The 16,940-nt window shown below is 40.8% G+C and overlaps 1 protein-coding gene across 3 annotated transcripts in view; it reads right to left on the reverse strand.

Annotated features, from left to right (window-relative positions):
- Nucleotides 1-16,940, reverse strand: part of LOC133049412 (ATP-binding cassette sub-family C member 4-like) — a 193,316-nt gene that overhangs the window by 139,075 nt on the left and 37,301 nt on the right. For all 3 annotated transcript variants that reach the window (XM_061133403.1, XM_061133401.1, XM_061133402.1), the window contains exons 9-11: nucleotides 14,795-14,896; nucleotides 9,854-9,943; nucleotides 8,037-8,228 (exon numbers count right to left, since the gene is read on the reverse strand). In XM_061133403.1, coding sequence (XP_060989386.1) covers nucleotides 8,037-8,228; nucleotides 9,854-9,943; nucleotides 14,795-14,896 — 384 coding nt within the window. The remainder of the gene's footprint in view (nucleotides 1-8,036; nucleotides 8,229-9,853; nucleotides 9,944-14,794; nucleotides 14,897-16,940) is intronic.

Below are 16,940 nucleotides of genomic sequence, written 5' to 3' on the forward strand. Positions count from 1 at the left end.
GCAGTTCTTTTTCCAGTTTTTTAAGGAATCTCCACACTGTTCTCCATGTGGGCTGTACTACTTTCCATTCTGACCAACAGTGTAAGAGGGTTCCCTTTTCTCTACACCCTCTCCAGCATTTATTGTTTGTAGACATTTGGATAGCAGCCATTCTGACTGGCATAAAATGGTACCTCATTGTGATTTTAATTTGCATTTCTCTGATAATGAGTGATGTTGAGCATCTTTTCTTGTGTTTGTTAGCCATCTGTATGTCTTCTTTGGACAAATATATGTTTAGTTCATTGGCCCATTTTTTGATTGGGTCATTTGTTTTTCTGGAATTGAGCTTCAGGAGTTGCTTGTATATTTTTGAGATTAATTCTTTGTTGCTTCGTTTGCTATTATTTTCTCCCAATCTGAAGGCTGTCTTTTCACCTTGCTTATAGTTTCCTTTGTTGTGCAAAAGCTTTTAAGTTTCATTAGGTCCCACTTGTTTATTTTTGCTTTTATTTCCAATATTCTGGGAGGTGGGTCATAGAGGATCCTGCTGTGATTTATGTGTTTTGCCTATGTTCTCCTCTAGGAGTTTTAGAGTTTCTGGTCTTACACTTAGATCTTTAATCCATTTTGAGTTTATTTTTGTGTATGGTGTTAGAAAGTGTTCTAGTTTCATTCTTTTACAAGTGGTTGACCAATTTTCCCAGCACCACTTGTTAAAGAGGTTGTCTTTTTTCCATTGTATATCCGTGCCTCCTTTGTTGAAGATAAGGTGTCCATAGGTTCGTGGATTTATCTCTGGGCTTTCTATTTTGTTCCATTGATCTATATTTCTGTCTTTGTGCCAGTACCATACTCTCTTGATGACTATGGCTTTGTAGTAGAGTCTGAAGTCAGGCAGGTTGATTCCTCCAGTTCCATTCTTCTTTCTCAAGATTGCTTTGGCTATTCGAGGTTTTTTGTAGTTCCATACAAATTGTGAAATTATTTGTTCTAGTTCTGTGAAGAATACCATTGGTAGCTTGATAGGGATTGCATTGAATCTATATATTACTTTGGGTAGTATACTCATTTTCACAATATTGATTCTTCCAATCCATGAACATGGTATATTTCTCCATCTATTTGTGTCCTCTTTGATTTCTTTCATCAGTGTTTTATAGTTTTCTATGTATGGGTCTTTTGTTTCTTTAGGTAGATATACTCCTAAGTATTTTATTCTTTTTGTTGCAATGCTGAATGGTATTGTTTCCTTAATTTCTCTTTCTGTTTTCTCATTGTTAGTGTATAGGAATGCAAGGGATTTCTGTGTGTTAATTTTATATCCTGCAACTTTACTATATTCGTTGATTAGCTCTAGTAATTTTCTGGTAGAGTCTTTAGGGTTTTCTATGTAGAGGATCATGTCATCTGCAAACAGCGAGAGTTTCACTTCTTCATTCTGTAGTTTTTCACAGCATCCATGCTTTTAACCATTTTAACAGATATTTATTGAGGATCTACTATATGACAGGCATTGCTCTGAGCAGTATGAACTCAGTTGTGAAGAAATAAAGCTCCTAGAGTTTCTTCCATGGTGGAAGACAGATGATATGGAAAATAACCTGAGCACAAGTACTGAGGACAAGAAGGAAAAGGAAGCCAGCTCAGCGGGGTGGAGACTGAAGGAGGGAAGTGAGTCTGCACTGGGTTTGGAGGGCTCTGATCAGAGCGGCTGTGAGCAGATCTGAGGGAGGGGGAGGTGCTCAGGCAGACCTGGAGAGCCTGCTCCTCACAGAGGAAGGGGCGGGTGCAGGGACCACGGGGGAGATGCCCAAGGGGTTCAGGACAAGGAGGCAGGAGAGCGGAGCTGAGTGAGAATGAGGGGAGTGAGGGCAGAGACAGAGCAGGAGGAGCCTGGGATCACTCCAGTAAGAAGAGGAGAGGGAGGGGAAGACTGATGTGGTCTGAGGTTTTTAATGTATCACTCCTGTGCTTTGTAGAAAACAGTAAGTGGGGAAGGGTGAGGGCAGGTACAAATGAGAAGGCTACTGGAAGAATCTAGGTGACAGATGACCGTGGTCAGGACCACAGTGGCAGCAGCAGGAATAGAGAGATGGGGTCACACTCCAGAACATTTGGAAGGTGAAGTCTATAAGATCTGCTGACGGGATGGGGTGTGGGATGTAAGAGAAGAGGATGTGGTGTTTGGGGTAAGGAAGGGGAAGAACAGGGTCTCCGTTTACTGAGTTGGAGAAGACGCTGTATACAGGCTTAGGAGACTTCACTTGTGGACAAGCTGAGATAACCTCTCAGTAATGTCATGGTGCAGCTGGACATGCAAGTGTAAAGGTCTGTGCTAGAGACACAGGTGTAAGAGCTGGTGGCCCAGGCTGGTGAAGGCACAGGACTTATTTTATCAGGGAATGAGTGTGTCTTCAACTGGACATTTTGCTGATCTCGGCCTCAGCTTCCCATTTTCAGAGAAGGGATAACACCTGACCCAAGTCCTCACAGTCATACTTAAGGCAAGTGACAGAGTGACAGACAAGGTCTGAACAAGAAATGGGAACAGAAAGAGCAAGTTGTGCAGGAAAACCAAAAGGAAAGAAACAGTGTGCTCAAGGGACACCCAGCAGATCAGCTGAACTAAGTAGATGCTTGTTTGTGGACACAGGAAAAACTCAAAGCTAAGAAGGAAATGAAGTTGCAACTTGAAGATCTGGGAATCAATCAAAAGTTATATATGAATATTATTTACAAAGTAAATAGACAAATCAGCCTATTTTTCCCAGAGTATCATGGGGAAAAAAAGAAAAGATGACAAGAACATTCCCAAAATAATAAGATAAAAATCAGGCTTAAGTTAACAGTATTTTATTAGAGGTCTTAGGTTGCCTATAGTTATCACTTGGCACATTTTGACATAGGCAAACAATTTGTTTGCAGTTTTATCTGCTAAACCCCTCAGGCATCAACCTAGGATGCACAGCATCCTAGTACATTTCTGCAGATGAAGCCCTCCCTCAAGCCCTCACTTCTGCAGTTCCTTTCTGCAGATGAAGCCCTCACAATTTATCATTATTTCACCTTCTTTCTTTCTTGAGCTCAGAAATTAATACTATCTCTTGCTCTTGGTTTTCATTAAAAAAAAAAAAAAAATGAGCTGTTTTCAGCCTCACACACAGACACAGAATTACTTGGCCTCTCTTTCACTTTTGACAGTCCTTGCAAACTGTTCCACTTAGTTTTTAGGCTTTGATTTTCTGTTGTTCAAATGGTTTTCTTCTTAAAATAGCACTGTGTTGTAATATAGCAATCTCAACCACATTCTAGAAAAGGCACTTGTGGCCTCTCTTTCCAGGACATAAGAAACTATCCCCGAGTCAGGTAGTAATACTTCAAGAGTGTTGTTGACCCTGCAAAGTATTTATGAACAAGCCACCAAGAGGAAAAACAGTTTGGAGGATTTGAAGTAAAACAAATTCAAGCTGATTTCTCAGTCACCATTTTCTGATTAAAGATGAAAATCTTGAGTTGAGAATATGTTACAGCTCCTTCCACTGACAGGAAGGTGCTCTTATTCATGTTTGTTATTCTAAGTTCAGTTCAGTTCAGTCCCAGTCATGTCCAACTCTTTATGACTCCATGGACTGCAGCACGCCAGGCTTCCCTGTCCATCACCAACTCCCAGAGCTTACTCAAACTCACGTCCATTGAGCTGGTGATGCCGTCCAACCATCTCATCCTCTGTCGTCCCCTTCTAAGTTATTTTTATTATTATATTATTGTAAGTTAAATATAACCAATTCTCACAGAACAGCAGACACACACACTAGAGGCAAACTAGGAAATGACGGTGCAGGTTTGGTGCCCTCTGCCTAGAAGCACATCAAGGGCCTTCAGCGATGGAGGAGACCTACAGCAGAGACACCTCGGAGCAGACTGCTGAAGCGGTTATGCTGGCATGATGTGAAGCCCTGGCACAGGAGGATGGCCTCGCATCAAGCAGTGGGAAGGACACACCTCCCTTCACAGCTTTTCTTCCACGTGGAATCACCCCTCCTCTCACGTCCTGTCAATATCCCGCCCATCTTTCCAGGCTCAGCCCAAACACACTCTCCCATGAAACCATCCTGGACTCATCTCTTCCTGCTGGGCTCCTAAGGCTCTGTTTACATCTCTCATTTCTCATGAAGGACCATCTTATTCTGCTCCATCATTTGTACACATGCACACGGCTTCTCTCAGCTACTGGGGGTAAGATCTGTGCACCAAGCTCTTTGCTGGACTCTGATGATGATTATCTCTAATCCTCACAACAAGCTCACAGGAAGTACTGGCCCCATTTCACAGATGAGGTAACTGAGACTGAGTGAGGTCACATCACTGGTCTGAGGATGGTCAGTTGTTAAACAGAAGAGCTGGAATCTGAACAATGTCACGTCAGTTCATAGCCTTCTGCTCTTTCACATCATGCTGCCCAGGTGATGAGTGAAGAGTATATTTGAAATGAAGGCAACACTAACTCAAGACTTGAAGTCTTCTACACCTAGACACAGAAGGATCAACACACTTATTAACCTAAGATTTTCAAGGAAATCTGAAAAGAATATGTCCAAATGTGGGAAAATATTAAAATAGAATTTATCGACTTGATACTTTAAAAAACTAGAATTTATCAATTTGATACCTTTAAATACATGTTGACTAAATATTTTCAGAAGCCTCCCAGTGGTTAAAGATAACATGTAGACAAATGTTACATACTACATTGCTTATATTATGGTAACAGAATATTGTTATTGTTGATTTATATAATGTACAATGTGTAGAGCACCTATAGAAATATCAAATGAAACAGTGTAAGTTAAATATTCAGATACCTTCTTTCTTACATATCACATTTTATATTTGTAATTTTACCAAAAACTGGCTGAGCTTATAATTAAGAATTAATTTATTTTCAAAATCACTCTAATACCTACAGAGTGCTTGTTATGTCTGTCCCTAGCAATCAGGTCTTTAAAATCACAACCACATTTCATCCTCAAAACAACTTCATGAGGTTGATAGCTTTATTATCTCCATTTTATAGATGAAGAAACAGGCTTGTAAGGATCAATTAACCAAACCACACACCTGATAAACAGAGAAACTGGGACTCAATTCCTGAACCTTCTGATTCATAGACCTTGGAGTTTATGTCATCAACCTGAATCTATGTTGCCAATGTGATTACTTCATGTCTCCCTATTTTGTTACAGAAACACTTTCAGCTCAATGAACTTAAAGGATTACTTCAATTAGATCTGGTATAATACATCTAGTTGTTATTAACAAATGTAATATAAAAAATGTTTGGTTTTTGTTTTATCCTCCAGATTTGGAGGAGGTGGGAATAGGAAGAAAAGTAAGGAGAAATCTTTATTATATTTATATGGATGGATGGATGGGTGGATGGATGGAGAGAAAAAGGTTAGAATAGTAATAATAATAGCCACCATTTACTGAAATCCTGGCTTGTTTGCATTTCACAGGCATGACCTGTAGCCTTTACAATAACCCCACCCCTCCCCCACTTAACAAAAAGGAAACTGAGACAAATACCTGGAGTTACTACCCAGAACGGTTTCTCTCCAAAGGACAAGCCCTTTCTACTACATGCCATCTCTGTCTACATGCCAGACTAACTCCAGGACACCACTATTCCCTGTGATTTCCTTATGTCCATCCACTCATACCTGGATTCCAAAAGGAGATAAGCAGAGCCCCTCATAACTTACTAAGTGGTTCCCAGGTGTTGTAAAGTCCTTGCTGACCCCTTACTAATCAGACACATAGATGACATTTCAGAGCAGCAGCAAAATCTCTTGGAAACCCTCTGACCCAATGTCCTCGTTTTGCTGCAGAAACATTAGAGATCCAGGCAGATGACAAGACATGTCCAAAGTGACAGCAGGCAAGTGATCAAGTCAAGGTCAGGGCTCTGCTCTCTGTTACTTCTCTACCCTGACCCTCCCTTCCTGCCAAGAAGGAAATGTGCACGAGGGGTCCTGATTCCATGTCCCAACTACACAGAGAACAGGAGAGCAGTCCCTATTTATAAACATCACATCGTGTACAGAAGAATCTCTGTGCAGCCCAGTCCTGCAGGGCCCCTTCCCACCAGAGTCTGTGCTGCACGGACACCCCAGGGTGGGTGAAGCCCCAGACACTGTCCATGTTGCTCCCATGAGGCTGCAGCAAAGCATCGGCCCCAGGATCTGAACTTGAGCTGCAAATGTAGAGATGAGGTGTCTCACCTCTCCAGGCCTCAGTTTTATTAACTATAAAACAAAGAAGGGAATATCAAAGCCACTCATAAAGAATGAATAACTCAAAAACATTGTTACGTGTGTGCATGCACATGTGTGAAAGAGAAAAATGATTTGCATGTGAACTCTGAATAAATGGGAGCTACTCTTCTCACTGTTCTACAGTTGCTTTTCCTTCTTTACTTATACGGTATCTATACCATTTAATAAATATCTAGCTCATCCCTGCTAATTTGACATCATCTCTGCAAATGTACAACCACCCATGAACAAGAACCCAGAATAAAGAAATAAGCCCATTAAACAAGCAATTCTGTTTGTCCATATCACTGTAAAATGCTACTCACCCAATACAGGGCTTCCCTGGTGGCACTAGTGGTAAAGAACCCACCTGCCAATGCAGGAGATATAAGAGACCCAGGTTCATCCCTGGGTTGGGATGATCCCCTGGAGAAGAGCATGGCAACCCACTCCAGTATTCTTGCCTGCAAAATCCCATGGACAGAGGAGCCTGGTGGGCTATAGTCCATAGGGCTGCAGTCAGACACGACTGAAGTGACTTAGCATGCACACACACCTGATATAACTAACCTATGATGTTCAAGCCATTGTTCGAAGAGAATTACAATTTTCTCAGAAAGCAAGTTTGGAGCCTTCAATACCACACCTTTGAAAATTTGTCCCTGCCTTTTCCTCACAGTACAAAAGAACAGTCAGATGTCCGGACTGAACTGAACAGACCCCAGGGGGAGACCATTAATGCTATCATTCACTGATTTTTACAACCTGAGAAAGTAACATAGTATTTAATATTATTTAAACTTTTCCTTTCTTTTTGCCAAATTGCATTCTCCTATCAGTTTAGTTCTCATTATTTATTCACTAATCTTACTGAAATCCCAACATACAGTTTAAACCTTTCATCTCACCATTTTCTGTGAAACTCAATGCCATTTGTGAAAATAATCTCTCCCGCAGTGAAATGATGCAGTATTAAAAAGAAATTTTAAACCACTCCAGTTTCCTTAAATAATGAATTACAAGTCAAAGATGAAGTGGAGCGAGAAACTCACAGACTGAAAGGGACCAAGGAGGCATCGGTCAAGTGCAGGGGGCAGACCTTGTGTGGATTCCAATAATGGTGAAGATTTCTCAGTGAGATGATCAACAACATGTAAACACAGACCAGCAGGTTGGTGCTACTCAGGAATTTGAGGTATTTTTCAGGTGAAATAAAGTAGTGATTTTTTCCCAAAGCTTTCCTTTTAGAGAAAACTAATGAAATGTTTACAGATGAACTAATCTGAGGTCTAAGATCTGCTCCACAATACTCTGGGATTGGGGTAGGGCTGGCAGAAGGCAGGGGTAGAGGTGCAGTGAGACTGGCCACCATCTGATCCTAGCTGAAGCTGAGGGGGGGTGGGCGGTGGGTGGGGTACATGAGCGTTCATTACACCATGCTCTCTATTTTCGTAAAATTTTGTTAACTTTCCATTTTAAAAAGTTGAAAGTGAATGAAACTTCACAGAAAGAAACAAGCACCCCCTCCAGAAAAGGTATTCTGAGAGTGTCATTATCCCGTAAGGATTAAAATGGCAGCATATGTAAATATGCCTGCATATTTACCCAGAAGACCAACATAAATATTAAGCAACATTCAAAAATCCATTTTTTGAAAAAAGATCTTTTAACAACCTGGTAGTTTGAACCACTATCATCATTTGAAATTTAAGTATATGCAACTCAGAAGTCATTACTCACCTCTTCCAAAGCACAAGCCCTTATTACTTTTTCATATCGTTCTTTTTCATATTTCTTCCCAAATAAAATGTTACTCCTCACAGTTCCTGAGAACATCCAGGGCTGCTGAGAAACATACGCGATCCTCCCATGCACGCTGACCTTCCCCTGGCTCGGGGGCAGCTCCCCTAGCACAGCGCTCAACAGTGACGACTGCAACAGACGGGAACACACACATGTGAACAGGTAGCACTCAGGACGGAACACGCCCCGCAGCACAGCCGACCCCACCCTGGTGCTTGATACAAGATAGAACCCTTTCCTTCAGAACAGGATAAGGTACAGCCCTCACAGTTGAGACTGAAAAAAGAAAGAAAGAAAGAAAATAACACTAATGAAAATTTGTTTTTGAAATGAAAACAATGGCTGAAAAGGAATATATTAATAGCATAAACTATCTACTCTGCCCAAGTATCCCCCAAATTAAATTCTACTCAGCAAAGAATAATTAAGAATGTTAACATCCTTCTCTAGCAGAGCAACACAGGAGGATGTGTATTTCTTGCATCTGATGTTTAGTGCAGTTGCTCCTGCATCTGGGTATCCTTTTCTTGACACTTATTCTTAAAAAACTAGGTGTGGTGAATATATCCAAAGATGATGAATTGAAAGAAGTCTGAAGTGAGTTCTGTCTGCAGAGCAAAAGTCCATCATAGAGGAAATCAGTACCCTTTCATGTACACATTCCACATTTTTAAAGATAACTTTTTAAATTTACTTTTAGTTCTTTTATTTTTTCATTTATTTTTTACAATGTCATGTTGGTTTCTGCCATACCACATTTTAATTTTATTTATTTTTGCTTGCACTGGCTCTTCATTGCAGTGCATAGGGGTTTTCTTGTTGAGGAGCACAGGCTCTAGTGGGCAGGCTTCAGCAGTTGCAGCCTGTAGGTTCAGTAGTTGCAGTTCCCAGGCTCTAGAGCACAGGCCCAACAGTTGTAGTGCACAGGCTTAGTTGCTCCCGAACATGTGGAATCTTCCCGGCCCAGGGAAGATTCCTGTGTCTCCTGTGTTGGAAGGCAGAATCTTCCGGGCCCAGTGAAGATTCTTGTGTCTCCTGCATTGGCAGGTGGACTCTTTTATCACTGAACCACCAGGGAAGCCCACATCCCACATTAGATTTCTGTATTTTGTTGTTTCAGACCAAGTGCATGTGCATATTTCCTCCAAATCTTCAACATCACTCAGACGTGGTATATGTGTATCCACACCATCAGAGCGCTCACCACTGGGCTGAAATAATATGTCGGTGTATCTGTCTCACCCCAGTACCTGGTTGCCTCTGAAAAGGAGAAAGTCAGGGACTTGCTCACATCTGTACCTATGTGTCTGGCACGTGGCTGCACATTCACTACACGTGCAGAGAGGATCACGTCAAGTCACAGGAGGAAATGCTCAAAGCTTTCGGTAAGTGTCTTTATGACCTCCAGAATTTCCTGGAAGGGCCACTAAGATAAAAAAGAAGTTCCCATTGTCTGTCCATCCTGAACAGCAGTCAAATAGATAATTTCCTTCACTGAGACGTCCAAATTCCCCACAAGCAGCTCCCAACTGTGCCACATGAAGCACCAAGAAGGAAAACACAGTGCTCATTTATCCAGATTTTATTTGAACACAAAAGTTTCTTGTAAAATGAATGTTCCATGGAACACACCTAGAGAAATACTTTTCTAGATATACTCAATTCAAACTGTCACACATAGCTTCGGCTCAACTCTGAGAATTTAACAGGAGCTGCAGCACTGCATCAAGCTGACAAAAGGCATCATAACTTACCTTTCCTGCTCCCACAGGTCCGACCACAACTAACAGTTCACCAGGTCTGACAGTAAAGGAAAGGCCTCGTAGGGTTGGGGTCTCTGATGCCTGCAAATTAAAGTTTATAAAAATGTACCTCTTTCAATAAAGTAACACAAACTGTTTTACAAAGTGGAAAAGAAAACAATAGTCAACATAATTAATATGCAAAATATAACCCACATTTTTCTCTTTCCTATTTTAAGATACTCTGTCCTGGAGGCCTCTGATCAAATCTTATCTCTTGAGGCAGCTTTAACTGACTTTATGAAGGTTTATTTATTTATTTTGCTAGATTCCCATATTGAAGAATGTTCCAAGTACTGCACAATTGCACTAATTTCAAATACTAGCAAAGTAACACTCAAAATCCTTCAAGCTAGGCTTCAGCAGTACATGAACTGAAAATTTCCAGATGTACAAGTTGGATTTAGAAAAGGCAGAGGAACCAGAGATCAATTGCCAGCATCTGTTGGATCATAGAAAAAAAGGTAATTCCAGAAAAACATCTACTTCTGCTTCATTGACTACACTAAAGCCTTTGACTTTGTGGATCACAACAAACTGTGGAAAACTCTTAAGGAGATAGGAACACCAGACCAGGTTACCTGTCACCTGAGAAACTTGTATGCTGCACAAGAAGCAACAGTTAGAAACCAATGTGGAATAACGGACTGGCTCAAAATCAGGAAAGAAGTACATCAAGACTGTACTGTCACCCTGCTAACTTAACTTATATGCAGACTACATGATACAAAATTCCAGACTAGATCAATCACAACTGGAATCTAGAATTCTGACAGAACTATCAACAACCTCAGATATGCAGATGATACCACTCTAATGAGAGAAAGTGAAGAGGAACTAAAGAGTTCATTGATGAGGGTGAAAGAGGAGAGTGAAAAAGTTGGCTTAAAACTCAACATTCAAAAAACTAAGATCATGGAATCTAGTCCCATCACTTAAAGGCAAATAGAAAGGGCAAAGGTGGAAACACTGGCAGATTTTATTTTCTTGGGCTCCAAAATCACTTCAGAAGTGACTGCAGTCATAAAATTCAAAGATGCTTGCTCCTTGGAAGAATACCTACGAAAAACCCATTAAAAAGCAGAGACATTGCTTTGCTAATAAAGGTCCATATCATCAAGGCCATGGATTTTCCAGTAATCATGTATGGATGTCAGAGTTGGACCATAAAGAAGGCTGAGTGCCAAAGTATTGATGCTTTCAAATTGTGGTGCTGGGAAAGACTCTTGAGAGACCCTTAACTGCAAGGAAATCAAACCAGTAAATCCTAAAGGAAATCAACCCTGAATATACATTGGAAGGACTGATGCTGAAGCTGAAGTTCCAATACTTTGGCCACCTGATGCAAAGAGCCAACTCATTGGAAAAGACCCTAATGCTGGCAAAGATAGAGGGCAGGAAGAGAAGGGGATGACAGTGGATGAGATGGTTGGATGGCATCACTGACTCAAAGGACATGAGTCTGAACCAGCTCCAGGAGATGGTGAAGGACATGGAAGCCTGGCATGCTGCAGTCCATGGGGTCTCAAAGAGTTGTTCATGACTTAGGGACTGAACAACAACAATAAAACATGGGGAATGAAGACATTAATTATGGTATCATGGGGCAGAGTGATAAAGCCTCAATTTTATATGTATTACATGCATTTCTTGTCCTGACTAAACAGGGACAACAACAAAACATGGAGCTGTGCTGTTTGTTGGGTGTACAATCCAACTTGAGGAAGATGGACAAAATCTCGGCATGTCAGGTGCAAGTAGATTTACTGCACAATCTATTAAGTTCTAAGGTAAAGAGAGTTAAGTGTGTTTGTGTCTTTACATGTACTGAGTATAAACAAAATTCTCAATAACTGTAAGTGTTCAAAAAAAAGAGTGCTTATATGTGATTAGTAAAATGTCTAAAAGATTAAAAGAACAAGTCCATGATAAAATGGTACAGAATACACCTGCAGTGTGAGAGACCCAGGTTAGATCCCTGGGTTAGGAAGATCCCCTAGAGAAGGGAATGGCAACTCACTCCAGTATTCTTGCCTGGGGACTCCCATGGACAGAGGAACCTGTGGGCTCCTCCACGGGGTCACAAAGTGTCAGATATGACTGAAATGACTGACACTTCATATTTCTGGATAAAAAGGTCTGGAAAACATTCTAAATGAAAAGTTTCTCTGGAAATAACTAAACCAATTATGAAACACTTACTTAACAACAATTACTTTGAATCATCAAAAACCTACTCCATATTTTATAGGAATTATAAAAGCTCCCAAGGAGAAGCTAGATTTTAATACATGAGAAATATGTTTTAAGTTTCTCTTATTATCTGACACCTGTGGTTCCTATTTTACTACTTTCCACTCGGTTATGAGAACAAAACAATGATCCACACTCAGATAATGACCCAGGTCAGTCCGCCACAGCCCCAAGAGTCTGTCAGGGCCAGAGTTCATGCCCTGATCAGGCTTCAGGATTGGGCACTACTCAGCCATGACCAGAAGGGGGAAGAACTTGACAGCCCAAGGGTTCTGGGGATCTGCCTCTCCATTATTCAGGATCAGCGGATAATGATTCAACAGGGATCAACAGTTGAGCCCCCACTCTGGGCCACACACAGTTCGAAACCCCTGCCCCATGATTTGAATGTTCCCACATATATTTCAAAGCTTCAAGATTAAGACCAAGTCCCATCATTTCATGAATGAGACCTGGGTCCCTGAGACCTTCCCCCCACCTACCCACCTGGCTGTCTAGGGGAGCAGGTTACAGAGCTCATGTCTATCTCCTGCCTCCCAACGAGCAGGAGCTTCATTCAGACTCAGCTTCTCTCCAAAACTCCCAATGTCTGTGCCCCTCCGCCTCCCAAGGGCTGGCTCGCTCTCTCTCTCTCTCTCTCTCTCTCTCTCTCTCATGACCTAAACTGACAGCCCCTAATCACTAATGACCCCGGCAAGGGGCACAGTCCTTCCATAGGCAAGGCCAGGACAACAGAACAGGGTGTTCTGTACTACAATGCGATTTGCACAGAAGTCTGAGAACAGGTTACTAAGATCTTGGAAGAAGAACAAAACAGCTTTTTTGTAATGCTTCGTAGTTTACTACATAAGAAATTTGGTAACAGATCATTCAAAGTATAGAGTCTGCCATTATAATGAAGTTTTAATGGTGATTTTCATATATGTTTCAAGTGTGTTATGATGAAAAATACCAAGCAGGGGGTAAATCTATTGTATTAAAGTAGGAGACATTGCCACAGTCGGTCAGGCACCCTGTGTGAGTTTCCGTGTGCAAACAGTATGGGGGATGTGATTTTATATATTTGAGAACATACTACTATTTTGTTGGTGGGTATTTGTGCTTAATCACTTAGTAGTGTCCAACTCTTTGTGACCACATGGACCATAGCCTGCCAGTCTCCTCTGTTTCTCAGGGATTTCCCAGGTAAGAATATTGGAGTCGGTTGCCATTTCCTTCTCCAGAGGATATTCCTGACCCAGAGATGGAACCCAGGTACCCTGCATTGCAGGCAGATTCTTTACCTTCTGAGCCACCAGAGAAGCCTGATGGTGGGGATAGCAGGTGATGAATCATAAGCAGGTGAACATGACGCAGATGGCACAACAGAGTCACAGGCATGAAAGGCAGGATGAGTCTACAGAGTCTGGACACTTGCCCTGTGGTCCCCACTCTGACAGCTGCTGGGCCAGGAGCCTGCTCTGGATACAGACCCTCTGATGCAGGCACCTCCTCCTCAAGTCCCTCCAGCCCTGAGGGTGGGAGCAGCTTCTTACTATCATTAATCCCTCCATTGCCTTATTCACCACAATTTTGCCCTTTTGGCTCTTTCATCTCCTATGTAACTAATTTGCTACACGGAACTCCCTCTCCCATGTCGTGGGTTCTATTTTCCTGACTAATCCACAATGATCCACGAGATGACACAGAGGACCAGGGAGCCAGTGGGAACGTTTCAGTCATTGGTTAAAGGGGTGCTTGGAGCAAGATATTTTGAGACTTCTTGAGATCAGTCTCTGTTGTTTTTCCTATTTGTCTGAACTTCATAAATAAACCAAGTATTGGAAAATTGCCAGTTTTCCATGTCAACTTGCCACACAGTGGCTAAATCCCTTTAGCTGAGACTCTCTGCTGCTCACGATGCCCACCTGCTGTCTTCTCCTGCCCCCGGCTGCCACCAAAGTAGCCAGAACCATCCAGAATCTCAGGATGGGGGAGACCCCACCCTATCCCACAGCCAAGATCCAAATCATGGCCTCCTTCAGTGTACAGTAAGAACATCAGGGTAAAAAACATACACTGATTCCTCAAAGCCTCTGGTCTGTAGCAACTGGTTATGTATTTGTTAGTTAACCCATTCAGTACTACAGCATTCTGTCTACTTTATCATCATAAGTAACCCCAAAGGATATTGCCATGTTTAAAAATAGTTAAACCACTGATGCCCAAAATATTAGATCTGGGTTTTCAAGAAAAGATGTATATATGCTGTGTATCTTTTGTTTAAGGTGATCCTATTGTATAGAGCAGGGATTTACATTTGATATTTTGTAATAAAACATACATAATGGAAAACAAACTAAAATTTAGAAAAGAAGAATGTTATATACTTTCAATTCAACATGTGCTAATACTTTGAAAGCTCTCTTGAAAATGAGATAGAGAGCAACATGTCAAATGCCTCATGCTGACTTTATACTTAATTTCCATTCACTGCAAACTTTATTCCTGATTCTGAGAATTTTCATAACATATTTTCAGTAAACAGAATTTTCAGGCAAGTCACACTTAACAGTATGTGTAAAATATCAAAATTCTCTGATAAATCTATGTCACAGTTGTCTTTTAGCAGTCACGATTCTGAAATGGAGGGTCTCTTACCTTTTCCCAAAAAGCTGTTAAATCTTGCACGTCCACTATCATTTCACCATCTGATGGCAGCTGAGGGTAACACTGTGACATCTCATCAAGTGACAGAAAGTTCTATAGAAAAAGGAAAGATTTAGATTATTTATACTGCAATAACAAAGCACAAACAAAACAACTGCTTCTCTGGCATTAAAAAAAAGAAGTTTTATATATGTCATTTATACTTACCTATCATTTTACAACTGTATTTTATTAAGTCTTGGTTCACATAAGAAACACTATATAACATATATTACATATTATTATTATAGTATATGGTACGTATAAGTATATAATATAGTATAACATATATATAATATAGTATATACATACATATATATAGTACATGTGTGTGTGTGTGTGTGTGTATAAAACAGATATATAAAGAGTTCCTGGCCATGCAGCTATCTTTTCTACTTTCTCAACAAGTGTACTGGTTCCTCTCTAAGAAGAAAATATGGCTTCAAACTCCAATACATTTAGAACCTGGACATTTCTACAGTTTTACTTTTGTGTCACCAACAATAAACAGGTGAGCTGGTAGGAAATTTTTCATAAACATTAACTGAATCCCACCATGTGCCAAACACCATGTGACACTGCTAGAACACAGAGAGGAAGGCCCTTCCCAGGCCGTCAGGAAGCAGGTGGCACAGGACAGGCTGGGAACACAAGACCAATGACAGAGACTCTGAATGCAAACCCTGTACACTCTGCTTTCCCCCTCGTGTGTGTCAAATCCATATCACTGCTTATCATTAACTATCACTTAAGTCATCATTTTAAAAAGAAAATGCTCTTAAGTTTCTACATCTTAAAAAATATTTTACCAGCATCTATTCACATTTACTGCTCTTCTCCTTAGTCAATGCCCTCCTCCACAGCAGGAATGGCCACACTTCCCATTTCTTGTTATCTTCTACACCACTTAGCAGCTAATCAGTGCAATTTAGCTAAATAAGAAAAAGTCCTATGAAATGCTACAAAGCTGAAACACATATAACAAAACTCTCTCTTGTCTTGCAAATACTAGACATAATTCAAAGAGGAAAGCTAGAGTGGTAGAGAAATTGAACAAACAATTTATACCACTCCCATTTCCTCAAGGTCCCCAAAACTGTGAGCATGAGGCAGAGACTGCTGGCTGACCTCAAAATCTTCTCTCTTTCTTCTGAGGTAACAAACCCTAGATTTTAGCTGCATGTGGCAGCCTGGAAGGAGGCCCTCTCTCTCCAGACTCCCAATCAGATAGGTACATCCATGTGACTAAATACAGGTTAGTGGAATGTGACAGCAACCAGGACCTTCTTCCACCCCACGGCCTGGGCCTTGGAGGCTGCCAGTGGGGTCAAGGTCACATGCAGTGGAATAATAAGAAATAAAGAACAGAAAGAGAAATTAAGGAAACAATCCTATTCACCATTGCGACAAAAAGAATAAAATACTTAGGAATAAATCTACCTAAAGAAACAAAAGATCTATATAAAGAAAACTATAAAACACTGATGAAAGAAATCAAAGGTGACACAAATAGAGGGAGAAATATACCATGTCCATGGATTGGAAGAATCAAAATAGTGAAAATGAGTATATGACCCAAAGTGATCTATAGATTCAATGCAATCCCTATCAAGCTACCAATGGTATTTTCACAGAACTAGAACAAATAATTTCACAATTTATATGGAAATACAAAATAACCTTGAATAGCCAAAGCAATCTTGAGAAAGAAGAATGGAACTGGAGGAATCAACCTGCCTGACTTCAGACTATAGTACAAAGCTAAGTCATCAAGACAGTATGATACGAGCACAAAGACAGAAATATATATCAATGGAACAAAATAGAAAGCCCAGAGATAAATCCCCACACCTTTAGACACCTAATCTTTGACAAAGGAGGCAGAAATATACAATGGACAAAAGACAATCTCTTTAACAAATGGTGCTGGGAAAACTGGCCAGCCTCCTGTAAAAGAATGAAACTAGAACACTTTCTAACACCATACACAAAAATAAACTCAAAATGGGTTAAAGATCTAAACGTAAGATCAGAAACTATAAAACTCCTAGAGGAAAACATAGCCAAAACACTCTCTGACATAAATCACAGCAAGATC

Source organism: Dama dama, chromosome 30 (assembly GCF_033118175.1).
Source record: "Dama dama isolate Ldn47 chromosome 30, ASM3311817v1, whole genome shotgun sequence".
Taxonomy (NCBI): Eukaryota; Metazoa; Chordata; class Mammalia; order Artiodactyla; family Cervidae; genus Dama; species Dama dama.